The sequence below is a fragment of the Oryzias melastigma genome, linkage group LG9 (genome assembly GCF_002922805.2).
Source record: "Oryzias melastigma strain HK-1 linkage group LG9, ASM292280v2, whole genome shotgun sequence".
Classification (NCBI taxonomy): Eukaryota; Metazoa; Chordata; class Actinopteri; order Beloniformes; family Adrianichthyidae; genus Oryzias; species Oryzias melastigma.
The window spans coordinates 6,823,450-6,839,294 of record NC_050520.1 but is presented as its reverse complement, the minus strand read 5'-3'; the positions used below and the strand labels follow the sequence as shown (position 1 = coordinate 6,839,294).

The following is a 15,845-nucleotide window of genomic DNA, read 5'->3' as shown; positions in this document are numbered from 1 at the left end:
CAGACTTTTTTTTTTAAAGTTGCGACATCCGTTGACTTGTGAGTTCCTGTGACAGTTGTGCAATCGAAAACTGAAAGCTTTTATTTACTTATCAGATGTCCATGTTCACCCGTCAGCGGCGGCAGCTCAACTCTGATCTAATACAGGGATATTAATCCTCGAAATGTTCCTCATTTCTCTACTTTTGTCGTTTTTCGTATTCTTTACGGATCAATCTGAATCCTGTAACGACTCTGGTAAGTTTTTAGAGTTCTCTTAAAGTTTTTGCTTGTTGCTTTTTTTAGAAATGTTTGTTATTTTTAAATATAAATCAGATTATACGGCACCAAGCATCACTCACTTGAAGGCTTTTAGTGAGAAGCAAAGCCTTGTGGTGACTTGGCCTGGACGCCACTCAAACGACGAGAGGGACATTTATGAGATCCAGATAAGCCGCACTGAAACGCAGAGCATTATTTACAGCGTAAGTGTGACTTTTTCTTAAATTATTTCAGGTAATATTTCTATTTAATGGAAATAACGAGTAAAAAGTGCTTTTTTTTTTTCACATTAGATGAACGTGAGTGTGTCTATCGCGGCTGAACACGATTGGACGTGGGTTTCTGACTTACCTCTGGAATGCGCCGACCATTCTGTCAGGATGCGATATTTATGTAATCAGTCGGTCCCGAGTCCTTGGAGCAACTGGACAACCAACAAAGGTGAAAAAATCGTGTTTTTTGAGTTTTTAACAATATATGTGGCATTTTACTTATAAAAGAGAACAAAAGTCATAAGAAATCATTTTGTTTTTGCATTTACGAGTTGCTCGACATAGATTTACGCTAGAGCTATAATAATTAGACAGAGGGGGGATCAGGGGCGGAGCTACTCAGCTCCAAAAGCCACGCCTCCTCAGAGGAGATTTTGAAATGGAAGCTTCAGATCAACATGAAAAGTGGCTTTTTAGGACATTTAGGTTGTGGAATTTTGGTAAAAAACGTCATAATCGTAATTAAAACACTACTAGGAACGTTTTTTAGCATGCAAAAAAATCATTAACATTTTTGACTTACTATAACTTTTTCACGATCAACGTCGTTCCAGTAGATTCTAAAGGAGAAAAGCGGCGTGACGCCGCTTTTCTCCTTTAGAATCTACTGGAACGAGGTTGATCATGGTAACGGTTGAAAAGATTTTGTTTTTCTGTCATCCAGGAGTAAAGCTGACGGCTGGGTTGAGGATCTTTCCTTCCTACCGTGTGCTGCCGGAAGGAAAAAGCGCCACCTTCTGCTGTGTCGCCCCCGAAGGAGACAACATTTCAAGCATAACCTTCAGGAATAACCGTCACCCCACTACAAGCATCGGAGCCACAGCCAAGGCCATCACCATCAACAACCTGACAATCCCCACTCAGCTGTTCAAGTCTTTGCTCCTCACCTGCACTGAGGCGTCGGGCAAAAGCAAATCCACCTTGAACTACGTCAGTTGTGAGTTTAAACAATTTTTTTTAATCCTGAGGATAATTCAACCTAGAAATTAACTTTGTGCGTAATAAAGTTCCTCCTCAGAAGCTTCTTAACCTCACCTGTGGCACATCCGACCTGAAAACTGTGGTCTGCACCTGGAACTCGGAGAGAAAAAGAGACCCGTTTGATAAGAATACGCAAACATACACTCTCCACATCGAGTACGTTCTCTTTAAACCTCGTGTTTTAGGAAATGTGGGCTTGCATGCACAATTTTGTGATATTTCAGGGTTTTTGGTGAAGCTGGTTGACATGGTTACCTTTCATCTCTCCTGGCTGGAGATTTTCTGTGTGGAGTAAATGTGTTTTTACTCAGTTCAGCAGATGCCGCCCAACCTAACATACACGCTAGAGAGTGATGGGTGATTGAAAGTGTGGTTGCCAGCCCCCCTTTTTGGCGCTGAGTACATCCTGGACAGGCTTCCAGTGCAACACAGGCTCGTGCAACTTCAGACCATCAGTCAACCAAACATGCATATTGTGGGAAGAAAACTGCAAACTCCAAAGGAGCACAAATTCAAAAGAAAAACATGCAGAATCCACACCACAGAGGAATTAAACCGCTCAGTCTTTGCAAAACCGCCATGCATCAGAATGCTGCTGTTTCAAACAGTGCATTCACTGAAAAAATGAAAAAATGTTTTGTTTCTTTGGATCTAATTTGCATTTTTTTTATTTGATGAACAGGAACTCTGATCATGGTCTCATCTCTTGTGAGACATCGTCTTGTAGATTTCCAGCTGTGCCACAGCTGCAGGAATACAAAATAAGTGTGATGGTGAAGGACAAGCTGGGAGAGGAGATGGAGAGCTACAGCTTCAACATTTCTGACAGAGGTTAGACGTCCAAATCCGATATGGAACTAGAAAAGTTGCATTACCTGCAATAATGCTGGTGTGAATGCTTTTTGCTAAAAGTAGTGGCTGAAGCTTTTTGCTGAAAATGGTGACGAAATTTACTTTAATTGCTGAAGGGCTGAAAATGTTAAAGCTATTTGCAACATGTTAAATTTGGAATTTTTGTTAAAGAACTATGAAAGAGTGCTGAAGTTGACTTAAATTTCTGAAAATTGTGTAGCAAAATTGCATAAAAATCCTTAATACTTGCAACTTTTACTAAATATGAGCTTAACTCCTGAATAGCCTAACATTCCTCACTAAACTAAATTAGTCAAAAACATTAGCCTGTTGCTAAAATAAAAGCTGAACTCTAAATTAGCCCCAAAAAACCCTCAGTAGAAAACAAATTAGTAAAAAACATTATGTTGATCAAATATGTAGCTAAAATCCAAATAAGCATAAAAAACCTTAGTAGTTGCCAAATTAGCCTAAAAAGTTAGCACATTTCTTAAATACTAGCTAGCCTCGTAACTGCCTAAAATTCCTCAGTAAATAATTAGCTTACATTGTTAGCATTTTGCTAAAATAAAAGCTAAATTCTAAACTAGCCCCAAAAACCCTAAGTAAAAAACAATAGTAAAAAACATTAGCATGTTGATCAAATATGAGCTAAAGTCCAAATTTGCATTAAAAAACCTTAGTGGGTGCCAAATTAACCAAAAAAAAGTTAGCACATTTCGTAATTTACAAGCTAGACTCCAAACAGCCAAAAATTCCTCAGTATACTAAATTAGCTTAAACTGTTAGCATTTTGCTAAAGTAGAAGCTAAACTCTAAATTAGCCTAAAGAACCTTAGTAGCTTGCCAAATTAGCCAAAAACGTTAGCATTGCTAAAATATTAGGTAAACTCAAATAAAAAAAAAATACTGTAAAAGATGAAAACATAGTCCATGAATCAATTTAAAGACTTCTTGCTAATCTACTTAAAATGTTTAAATGTGATTACTTTTTCATTCATTTCCTGTGGGGCATAATTTGCTCAATATTTCAAAAACTATACATTTTCGTACATACCGAAAAATGGTATGGAGCAGGAGAATCACTATAGTGTGGATGCTTACTAAGCAATCACTCAATAACAAGAATTGTCTTACAGACCCACTCCGATCATCTTTTGATCTGTTTTCAGAGCGATCCCAGTGGTTTTTTAATTGGGATTTTGCCATTTTTATCCAAAATTGAAAAACTGTAATTTTCTAGTACATAGCTTCTGCAGAGCGGCTGTATTTGTGGGTGGAACTTGAGTAATCCTACCCTCTCATCCCCAAGGCTGAGAGCTCTCTGTTTACATGCTCTCTAGCCAATTTCCATTCAAACTCCAAACACAGCATTACCAGAACAACAAAAATGAAGGAGAAATATTGGAGCTTATCCACAGTTTTTGTCTGCAAGTGTCGCAGAGAACTTATGGCATACTCAGCGTATTTTCTACATCACACCTACAAGCTTTTTCCAAAGGCTTTTTTTTTATTTACAACAGTCCGACTAAAGACATTATTAAAAAATGCTATTTTAAGTTGAATTTTCTTAAAATATGTCCTCCACCATCAGAAAAATGCCAGAATAAATAACACTTTCATTGGAGTTGATCTTTACAGATATCATTTCCTGTATATTGGTGTTCACGACTCAACCTTTTGTTCCATCTCCTCTAGTTCTCCCTGAGTTGGAGTGGTACAGAGTGATACCCGGCGTGACAAATGTCAGCGTCTCCTGGAGAGTGATGGGAAACTTGACCCACATGAAGCTCATCTGTCAGGTTTCTGCAGCTCCAGGAAACATCACTCAGGTTTTTTTTTGTATCTTATTTTACTGTAATTCTCTGATTCAAGCTCTAAAAATTAAACTTTTGTAAAATACTGTATTATTTTACGAATCATCGATGTAGCAGGTGGACTGCAACAGTTCAAGTGATGTCTGCAAAGCTGATGTGGAACATCTGCATCCAAGCATGCTGTACTCAATTATTGTGCGATGTTCTACAAATAACAAACTTTGGGGAAATTGGACGAAGCCCAAGTTCTTTAAGACATGTAAGTACAAAACCAGAAATAATTATTATTATTGGGTCTTTATAAAGTCAAATCTGGGCCCGTTTTCACAGTACTTTATCGATTTGGCGATATATATCGAAATATTTCATTTGGTGATACTTGTATAGATTTAAAATGCTGACAAGACAATATTTAATTATTTATGAGTGTCCTTCGGCATTTCTCTTGTGTTTTCTACCTAAACCCCGACCGCTAGTTAGCAGCAGAGCACACTGAGCCTCTTGGAGCAGCTCGACAACGCACCAAAGCAACAAGATCTCACCAGAACCAGCTGGTGGTAAATGCTCAGGCAGCCACAGAGTTTTTGTTGTACTACTTAGTTTTTCCTTAGTTTTATAATTTTTTTAAATACTCTAAAAAAAGTAAAAAATTGTTCTGGTACAGTCTTGGGTAAAGTATCAGTATTGTGATAAGTATCGTATCATGAGACACATATTGAGATAGGTATCGTATCACCACACTCTTCCCAATACACACCGCTACTAAATACCCAGGTACTATGTAAAACCCAGTGTGTACGGCATAAATACCCAATTGGTACCACATAAGTATGAGCAAAATAGTACCACATAAATACACAGCAAGTACAATGTAAGTACCAAGTAGGTTAAAAAAAAATCATGTAAAAACCCACTAGGTCTTATAAAAGTTACCTTGTAAATACCCTGTAAGTACCAAGTAGGTACAAAAAAGTATCAAGTGGTACAAAAAAAGTATTATGTAAGTACCAAGTAGGTACAAAAAAGTATCATGTGATACAAAAAAGTATCATCTAAGTACTCATTAGGTCTTATAAAAATTACCATCCAAATACTCTATAATCATCCAGTAGGTACAAAAAACAATGATCATGTAAATACTACTTAAATACCCAAGTTGCACCTACTTTTAAGTACCAAGTGGGTACAAAAAAGTACCAAATAGGTCCAAAAAAGTATCATGTGGTACAAAGAAAGTATCATGTAAGTACCCATTAGGTCTCATAAAAATGACCATGCAAATACTCTATAATCATCCAGCAGATACAAAACAATTACCATGCAAATACTACTTAAATACCCTGTAAGTACTGTGCAGTACAAGGAAATGTTACCTCTTTGGAAGGTGTGATTTTTGGATAAAAAGAAAAAAATCCTGCTTGTCAATGAATTGATTCATGTCCAAACTTTAACGTTTGCATGGTTTTTATCTCTTTGAATCTCCTCCAATCACTTCCTCAGATCCTCTGGTATCGTTGGACTTATGGAGGAAAGTAAAGCTGCCGTCTGCCTCTCAAATCCGTCACGTTACTCTCCTGTGGAATACCGTGAGCTTCCTTCCTTTCTGCCTTTTCACCTGAAATATTTTGCACCCAAACTGTGGATTTGATGCAAATGTATTTTTCATGAGGATGAAGATTTCCCCTGTAACTTTTACTCAGCACATCAGTGACAAAGCAGTAAACATCCTCAGCTACAGACTCCAGTGGTCCCAGAAGGACCAGATATGGACGAAGATGACGGATGGACGGCAGAATCAGCTGGAAGTCACGATTGGTCCAGAAAAGTGTGACTTTACCGTGGAGGCGGTTCTGGAGACGAGCTTCTGTGCTGCTGCTGCACACATTACTGTTCCTCCAGTGGCGCAAACAGGTGCAAAATAAAAACAGGGTCATAATTTGAGTTTGAAAAAAAAATTAAACCCTCCAGCTACCTTAAAAGATTAAAATAAATTCTTCAAAAAGGCTAAATGAGTGTTATGCGTTTGCAGAAGCTCTCATCGTAAAGAGACGACTCAAGACTACGTCAGCCAATGGTTTCAGACTCTCCTGGGATGAAGATAAAGCTGCCACCTGTGGCTACACTGTGGAGTGGTGCATTCTGGGAAGTGCAGTTCCCTGTACCTTAAAGTGGATAAAATTGCCAAAAGGAAACAACTCTTTGTTCTTATCGAGCAGTAAGTCTCTTTTTTTTAATATTTTTTGTTTTAGTAAATGCTTTTTATGGATCTCAACATTTATGTTTTACCAGGAAATTTCACATCAGGACTGAGGTATTCTTTTAACATTTACGGATGCACAGAAAATGGACACAAACTGCTGGAGGTGAAGACCGGATACTCACAGGAACTCAGTAAGTCCTACGATGAGTTAGTTTAAAGTTCCTCGTTTAAATGTTTTTCCTTTTAATTCTTTGTTGCAAAAAGTGCTGATTTGCAAAAGTAAAAGTAGTATTGAGTAAAATTTGGTAAAAGATCCAACAATATGAGCGTCTCTGCATCAGATGTGGCTGCCTCCTTTTTGGGCAAAATTTGATTTCATATATTATAGGCTACGTCCAAATTCCTTCACTTCTCACTATAGTGTGTTTGGCTTTTAGAAGTCCTGTCCAATGCCATGTCCACATTCTGGCCCTAATCCGTAACTACTAAAAAACTATATAGTGCAGGTGTAGTGGATTTTAAAAGCAATTCAGACACTATAGTGAATACATTTTTTTTCTCTAAACAGTAGAAAAGACATCAAAATCTCACAAATTCAAACATTTCACAGCGTCTATTTATAAATCCTATGTTTATAAAATGAAAAGCTGGAGGAGTATAAGAAGAAATTAGTAAAAAGTATTTTAAATATATTCAAACTTGAAAAATAATTACAAATAGAAAAGTTGCATTACCTGTGATAATGCCGGTGTGAATGCTTTTTGCTGAAAGTAGTCGCTAAAGATGCTGGAGCTTTTTGCTGAAAATAGTGACGCAATTTACTTTAAGCTATTTGCTGAAAATGAAAAAGCTATTTTCAAAATGTTAAATTTGCTAAAGGCTGGAAATTTTGTTAACTTTAAAAGAGTGCTGAAGTTGACGTAAATTTCTGAAAATTTTGTAGTAAAATTGCTTAAAAATCCCCAATACATGCCAATTTTACAAAAATATGTAGTGTGTTGCTTAAAAATGAGCTAAACTCCAAATCAGCCCCAAAAAACTTTACTCAAATCAGCCAAAAAAGCTAGCACGTTTCTTAAATACTGAATAGCCTAAAATTCCTCAGTAAACTAAATTAGCCAAAAATGTTTGCTTTGTTGCTAAAATATTAGCTAAACTTAAATTTTTTGAAAATGACTTTAAAAGATGAAAACAGCCCATGAATATATTTAAAGGCTTTTTTCTAATCTACTTAAAATGTTGAAATTTGAAGACTTTCTCATTTATTTCCTATGGGGAATATTTTGCTCAATATTTCAAAAACGATAAAGTTTATAAAAACCAAAGCTACAAGTAGTAATGTCCTGAATGAGCTGAAGGTTTTGATACCAAGATTGATGAAAGTGTGATTGAGTTTTTACGTGGCAAAAAACATACATGCTTTTACATAAAACTGTACAATCACCAGCAATATGTTTGTAAAAGTCCTTCACTCTTATGAATATGTGCTCCAGAGTATGTCCGGCCTCCGAGTCTCATCCAGCCTGTTCAGACTACATCTTCATCCGTAACGCTGGAGTGGCTTTTCAGCGAGGAAGATCCATCTCATCCCGCATTCATCATGGGATACCTGGTTACTGTACAGAGGGGAGGATCTGAAGAAGTTCAAGCTACAAGTGTGTGCACAAAACGACTTTATTTGATCTGTTTCATGATTTATTCTTTGCTAAGATGGTGCTTTATTATCATACTTCCATGTAGATCTGTCGATAGCTGACCCCCTGCAGACGTCTGTAACTGTAGAGGGTCTGCAGCCGGACCAAGAATACGTCTGCTCTGTGAGCGCTCTCACCACAGAGGGGCCTGGACTTCCTGTCAGCGTCACCTTCAGGACCAGAACTGCCTGTAAGATGCAGCTCACATGAAGACCCTCTCAAGACAAACATCAAGTTGGAGAATGTGTTTCCTCCCGCAGATCCGTCTCAGCTGGCAAAGTTCCTGCCTGCAGTCCTGCTGCTGCCGGGCTGCATCGCTCTCCTGTGGCCTCAGAGAAAAAAGTCAGCTTAATTGTGTGTTGTTGTTGTTGTTTTTAATAGATCACTTTTTCCTCGTTTAGAAAATGAAATGGACCTTGTGCGTTTCCTCCACGCAGGATAAAGACGGGGCTGAAGGAAATGTTTGCTTATCCGTCTGGAATGAACATTAAAATTCCAGAGTTTGAAAGCTTCCTGGATGAGGTATGAAGAAACAACCACAAACTGTCAAATCATTCACGGAGAAGAATGAGCTATTATCAGTTCAACAACCACACCAGCACTTCTCTCCTTTTTTAACCTCATCTAATCTAACCCCAATAACCCAACCAAAAATATGCAATAAAAACTGTTTTTCTTCTATTGCTTTGGGTGAGTCAATACACACAATCAATGTTTTTAAAGTGTGTTTTCCAAATGTGTTCTACTGTTTGGTTGAGGATTTAAGTACAAACTGTACTTGTGAGGTGAAAGCTTCTTATTTCCATAAATGTGAAAAGCAGCAGCAGCATTTTTGGGGATTTGTCCTTTAAGTTAAATTTAAATTTATTTGGTTGACATTACGTTTTTATTAAGCTAAAAACAAACGTGAAGCTACGTTTACATGCTCTCAGCAACATGCGTTCAATGAAAGGTTCATGTTAACAAATGTAAATGTTGGTTTTTTAGGCTCCACGTACAACACAGTAGTAAAAGAAGCCCTTCCCTGCTTGTGCAGTGTGAAAACAACTCACAGGTTTAAGCTTTACTTAATTTTCAGTGTTGAGACGCTGCAGCCACATGTCTAGTTAATTAGTCGCCGTTTCCTATAACGACTGGATTCTTTAGACAATTACTGTCCAGTTAAAATCAGCTAAACAACACAACTTTTGTGTTCATCTAGTTTAGTTTAAAACACAAATGTCATATAGTTGTATATTTTTAAGTAAATGTTCGACGTGTACAGTTATGTGTGTGATTTTATATTGTGATTATTCGCAGATATTAAGTGGCCGGCAAATACTTTAACTTTAAAAGAAAGTACTTGCGACTATTTTTTTTCCAGATTTAAAATTAATTAAATTCTTTTAATCAACTCCCAGGTCTAATTTTTAAGTTTATTTTTTCTTACAGGAACATACAATGAAACAATCTCACAAACCTCATTTTCTTTTCAACTATTTTATTTTCAACTTTCTGTCAGACATTGAATTTATTGATTAAGTTTGTCATTTTTGTATAATTATACGGATTCAGCTTTGTCATGTAAAATAAGGTATAAAAAATATGTCTATACCTTTCATTTTGTTTATTGTTGCAAACAGAAGTTCCAATATCCACATTTTTTCATTATGGTACTTTGGCAGAAAAATAAGATACTGAAACGGGCTTTATGTGTACATTTTGTGTAGAACTAGTGCTGCTACAAACAATTATTTTAGTAGTCGTTTAATTACTGATTATTATCATTAGCTTTAAACTAACTAGATATAATCACACAAGCATTATATGCAACATGAATGCTGTAAGCTAAATTTTGCCGCTGAAGATGGTAGTGCTGATAGCTGAAGATGCTAAAATTGATAGCTGAAAACACTGAAGCTAATAACTGAAAACGCTGACGCTGATAGCTGATAACAATAAAACTGATAGCTCAAAACACTGAAGCCGATAGCTGAAAACGCTGAAGCTGATAGCTGAAAACGATGAAACTGATAGCTGAAAACACTGAAGCTAATAACTGAAAACGCTGACGCTGATAGCTGATAACAATAAAACTGATAGCTCAAAACACTGAAGCTAATACCTGAAAACGCTGAAGCTGATAGCTGAAAACGCTGAAGCTGAAAACGATGAAACTGATAGCTGAAAACAATAAAACTGATAGCTCAGAACACTGAAGCTGATAGCTGAAAACGATTAAGTTGTTAGCTGAGAAATGCTGAAGCTGATAGCTGAAAACGCTAAAGCTGATACCTGAAAAGGCTGAAGCTGATAGCTGAAAATGCTAAAGTTGAAACCTGAAAACGCTAAAGCTGATACCTGAAAAGGCTGAAGCTGATAGCTGAAAATGCTAAAGTTGAAACCTGAAAACACTAAAGCTTATACCTGAAAACGATGAAGCTGATAGCTGAAAATGCTAAAGTTGAAACCTGAAAACACTAAAGCTGATACCTGAAAATGCTGAAGCTGATAGCTGGAAAAATGCTGAAACTGATAGCCAGCTAAAATATTAGTTAAATGCCAAATTAGCCTAAAAATAAAAACCTAAGATAGCCAAAGCAGTTAGCATGCAGCTGAAATATTAGCTAAACACCAAACTGGCCAAGAAAACAACAAAACAAAACAAAAAAAATCCTAAATTAGCCAAAACAGCTAGCATGTAGCTGAAGTATTAGCTAAACTAAAAATTAGCCTAAAAAACTGAATTGCAGATTAAATGTTGCACACACATAATTTTGGTCAGTTTTACCCTCTAACTTGAACTTTTCTGATACTTTTTTCCTCTGTCAGACCATTCAGAGGCTGCAGTGTCAGAGGATGGACGAGTGCACCGGCTGTGAAATCGAGATCTTGAATGTCGGAGCTACGGCCACGGCGAGAAATCCAGACTCCACAACCGAACCGTGTTCTCCAGGACCCCTCTCTAACCCCTCATCCACGTCCCGTTCCTGTGTCTCAGTCCAAAGAGGATACTGTCCTCAGTCAGCTGTGCTGCTGGGGGGAAAACCAACCTGTCAGCAGATGGCGTGCATCATAAACCAGAGTTACTTCAGCATCAAAGCAGAGAGTCGCTCTGAGATAGCAGCAGATAGTATTTAGTGGACCTGAATGTCATCTGTATTTCAGGTTATACTTAGATAAACCAAAAGAGAGTTAAGGAGTGGAATGTAAATAGCTCATTGGGACTTTTTTATATTATATCCCTTTTTATACAAAAGCAAAACTATACGTTTTTTTGTCATATTTAATTTGCAGCTTATTAACTTTGGAAGAACATTTTTTTGAACCAAAATAATTCTGCCTCCGTCGTTTTAAGAGAACGTGTGAAACAGCTCACCACTAAAACCGATAAGCTGAAAAAGAGCAAAGATTTTATCGACAGGATGTCAGTGGAAGTTAAAATAAGATCGACCACATGCAGGCAGGAAGATGTGCATCATCAAAGAGCTGCAGAGTCTGGACGGCATTATTGAGAAGTCAAATGTTCTGAAAATCTGTTCTGCATGACTTTTTTCTGTTAAATGCTGTTTGGAGTGTTTAACAATTATTAGTTATGTCTTTAAAATTGAACTATTTCCTTCTAGGATTCAGGCTTCATGGAGGAGATTACCATCCATTCTCCTCTGACTCTTGACATCAATAAGGCATTTCTCCCCTCAGAACTGCCACTCACTGGATATTTTCTCTTTTTCTGACCATTCTCTGTAAACCCAGGAGATGGTTGTGGGTGAACATCCTCAGACCGGTGGAAACAACAACCATCAAAGTCACTTAAACCTCTCTTATTTCTCATTCTGATGCTTAAACTGCAGCAGATCCTCTTGACCATGTCTACGTGTATAAATGCATTGAGTTGCTGCCATGTGATTGGCTAATTAGAATTGTGTTAACGAGCAGTTGGATGAGTGCGCTTAATAAAGTGGCAAGAGTACGTTTGAATCTGAAGCTCAGTTATTTTGTTACTTAATTGAGGGAAGAAATTATGCAAAGCTGAAGAAAAGTTTACTCTGAAGCCAGTTAAGACTAATTCTATTTATTTCATTTTTTAATAAGACCAGTCCAGGGGTCAGCAACCGATAACAGTAAAAGAGACATTCGGGCAAGGATCCGCATCGTCTTACTTTAGCCTTTAAGAAATTTGGATTGCATTCAAGACCTTTTTTTAATAATAATAAATATGAATTATGTATATGTTTTGACATGAACAAAAGCAAAAATATAAAAAGAAACTAGCATCTCTCAAAATGTGTTTTCTTTTTTTTGACAGAAGCTCAAATACCTTTTTCAAAATGAAAGATGTTCTGTGTCAAACATGATCATCTCAGTTCAGCTCTGGACAGCTAATAACCACATAATATGTGCTTTTTAACTCATAAAAGATCAAACTTTTTACCTAAGTTTTGCTTTGCATATAAAATCTGTTCATTCTGGAGGTAGAGTTGAGCAAACAAGACGTCTTCAGGTCAACAGGATGTAAAAACCTACATAGTTTATCATCTATGCGAACCTCAGACATTAATTTATAAATGTACCTCATCTAAATTTAATAAATGCTAATTAAGTAATCTGTACTTCAAAGAAATGCTAATTTATTTGTTATTTATTTATTGTTTGTTTTGTTCTTTTTCCCCTCTTTGTCCTCAGCAGTCTTACACTGCTGGGTTTTGTTATTTTAGTTTGCAGTTGGACCTTGGTAGTCTTAGTTTGTGGGCTGTTTATTTGTTTCTTTTCCCTCACCCTCATGACCCATACAGGTGGAGCTGCTTGGTGGTTGTCCTGCTATCAGGTGACCTTCATCACTTAATAAGAGTTAGAAAAGAAGCCTATATATATATATATATATATATATATATATATATATATATATATATATATATAAATATATATATATATCTTAAAAAAAGGATTAATTTGCTCATTCCCCTTTAATAGAAGATAACTGTTTGTTTGTTGACTGTTTCCTCTCTGCCATCAGATTTTGCACCCATGTTTTCCCAGACATGTACAGCCTATTTCACAAGAGCGTTTTTTTTAAGAAAACAAATCCGAGAGATATGATTCTGTGCGATCCACGGCTCCAAGATTTCAAAAGGAAACATCTGGAACTAACCGGAAATGTTTAAGGTCGCTTCAAAAATCTATGACGCTCAAGCTGCATTTACTTTAGATAAATGCTGGAAAGTCAAACGGTTGGACTTTAAATTTGTGTTTCCACGACGACAGCAGCTAGGAACTGAAATCCTTGCACCATCCCAGCTTGGAAGACCGGAGTGGGTCAGATGCTGAGGAAATAAAGCAGGAATTTCACCCTGAAGGAGTCAGGAAACGATAGGCAGCTCCAGAGACATAACTCGCTGAAAAGAAGAGACAGAAGAGGAAACCTGAACCCAATAAAACCAAGAAGCACATTTCCCGACGAAGAGGAATTCCCAAAAGTGGAGATGAAGCCGACGGCTTAAGGCCAGATGCTTCCTGACGAGGAAGATCGGGAGTGAAAGAAGCATGGGGGTGTTTTAAGATCACGTGAGCTCTGAGATGTTCAGCGAAATGTAACACAAACATTAAGGATTCTTCTTTCTCTATCAGCCCCTCAACCCTCTGCATTTAATCAAAGATATACAACTGTTTTTTTCTATCATACTGCACTTGTTTGCATTTATAAAAAATATGCCTTTTGTACTGTAAAACTATCTTCAAGAAAATATGTATTCATTCTTATTCCCTGGCAACACAAATGATATCTTAAGCAAAAACAAAAAAATTGGCTTTCTGCTAATCTAAATTGTATTTTAGCACGCATTATGTGGATTAGCATTCAGATATTTACATTTATTTGTGTAATATTGCCAGGCGAAAAGGCTGTCAACCTGTTCTGGGTGAACCCCACCTTCAGCCAGAACAGCTGGGATAGGCTCCAGCAACGCTGTGACCCCGAAAAGGATTCAGTGGACTCAGAAAACGGATGAATGGACGTACAATATTGTTGGAATAGTTTAACTGAGAGTTAAAGTTTATTTATACAAAAAGAAAAAAATATGACAAAGTGATCAAAATTGCAGGTGACAACATAAAACATGAAATGAAACATGTTTTATAAGATAAAATAACAGTAAACAGCAGCAGTTGATCATTTTTAAATAATAAATCAACTTTTAACTATTGAAGCAAAAAAATACATTTTATTTAAAAAGTTAAACATTTGCATCATAAAAGACATCAGCTTCCCATCGGATCGATCCTGCAATATTTCAGAAGGAGTCATTAAAAATGCCATCTCTCCTTTTTAAAAAAACAAAAAAACAACTTCAAGATGTGCAAAAAGGTGCAGATAAAGAGCTTTTTAAAAAAAAAAAAAAAATCAGGAAATATTTCCTCCAATAGTTTTGATTCTCATCAGCAGTGTTCAAGAATGTAAGTTCTATAGGAATGAAAAATAGTGTTTTAACATGTGGCAATTTTTTTTCTCACAATGGAGGACATATAGAAAGAAATGCCTTTATTCAAGTATTTATTCAGATCGTTGTGAATAAAAAAAATGCTGTTAAAAAAAACACATTTGTGACAGAGGATGGGAAGCAAGCTCTCCACTACACTGCAATGAGAGGGGTAGCTGGGGAAGGGTTGCTTCACGCCAGCAAGTCAAATGAATTTCTAATGAACTCCTGCCGCTCTGCAGAAACTATATCCTAGAAAATGATTCAGTTTTTTTTTTTTTTTTTGGCTAAAAATGGCATAATAAGTTAAAAGACTGCAGATATAACTATGAAAATAGATGATTGAAGTGGTTCTTACAATAGTTTCAGTGATTTAAAAATGAAATTAATGGGAAAACTGTGTATCAAATAAATAAAAGGTGAAAAAAAAGTACCTCTAACTAGAAAAGTTGCATTACCTGCGATAATGCTAGAGTAAATGCTTTTTGCTGAAAGCAGTTGCTGAAGATGCTGAAGCTTTTTGCTGAAAATGTTGACGCAGTTTACTTTAATTACTGGATAGCTGAAAATACAAAAACTATTTGCTACATTTGCTAAAAGAATGGAAATTTCGTTAAAGAACTATAAAAGAGCGCTGAACTATAAAAGAGCGCTGAAGTTGACCTAAATTTCTGAAAATTTTGCAGTAAAATTGCTTAAAAATCATCAATACATGACAATTTTGCAAAAATATTTAGTGTGTTGCTTAAATATGAGCTAAACTCCAAATTAGCCCAAAAAATCTCAGTAGACCCAACAGAATCTGATGTAACCTGGTTGACGTCATTAATCTAAGAGTTTTGTCCACATGCTGAACATTTAGACGAGCGTTTACCTTCATCACACAGGACTGCTCTTCTTCATTCTCACCCTCACTTTGCTGCACTTCCTGAAAAGACACAAATGTCTGTTTATGTCCCAATACTAATAAATAAACTTTATTAGTTTATTTATTATTATATATTAGATGCAAATTAAAAGAAACAGTGGAGCATAAGAATAGTAAAGGAAAAGGAAAAGAACAAAATCTTAAACACCAAAGAAATAAAATCCTATTCTATTAAGGTGCATACATGAAATGTAAAATAGCATCTGAAAGTTTGCAGATGATAATCTTTCAAAAAACATGTCCTCTAAAAAGCTTTTTGTCATCAACTGCTGTGCAAAGTTCAGACCAAGCAAACAAATAGGATAAGCTCGCACTGAAGTTACAAACGATCCACTCGTGTTGGGTTCTGTACCGTTGCCGTGGCGATGTCATGCACCTCCAGAGCA

General features: G+C 36.5%; 1 protein-coding gene across 4 annotated transcripts; it reads left to right on the top strand.

The window, feature by feature from the left end:
• Positions 1–29: 29 nt before the first annotated feature.
• On the top strand, positions 30–11,633 carry osmr (oncostatin M receptor). 4 transcript variants are annotated; one of them, XR_002919635.2, is made up of 17 exons: positions 30–236; positions 315–463; positions 554–701; positions 1,197–1,469; positions 1,540–1,669; positions 2,196–2,344; positions 4,064–4,197; positions 4,297–4,441; positions 5,683–5,768; positions 5,883–6,093; positions 6,212–6,397; positions 6,472–6,573; positions 7,876–8,037; positions 8,123–8,266; positions 8,337–8,430; positions 8,514–8,598; positions 10,888–10,945. XR_002919635.2 is itself a non-coding variant. In XM_024275752.2 (17 exons), exons 1-17 carry the CDS (start codon positions 164–166, stop codon positions 11,194–11,196), a joined length of 2,568 nt encoding a protein of 855 aa, XP_024131520.1. In that variant the 5' UTR covers positions 30–163; the 3' UTR covers positions 11,197–11,633. The 4 variants fall into 4 exon arrangements, 3 of the variants coding, with proteins under 3 accessions (XP_024131520.1, XP_024131522.1, XP_024131521.1); XM_024275752.2 differs by having other exon boundaries at positions 8,337–8,418; positions 10,888–11,633; XM_024275754.2 differs by lacking the exon at positions 10,888–10,945 and having other exon boundaries at positions 8,514–9,955.
• The last annotated feature ends 4,212 nt before the right edge of the window (positions 11,634–15,845 follow it).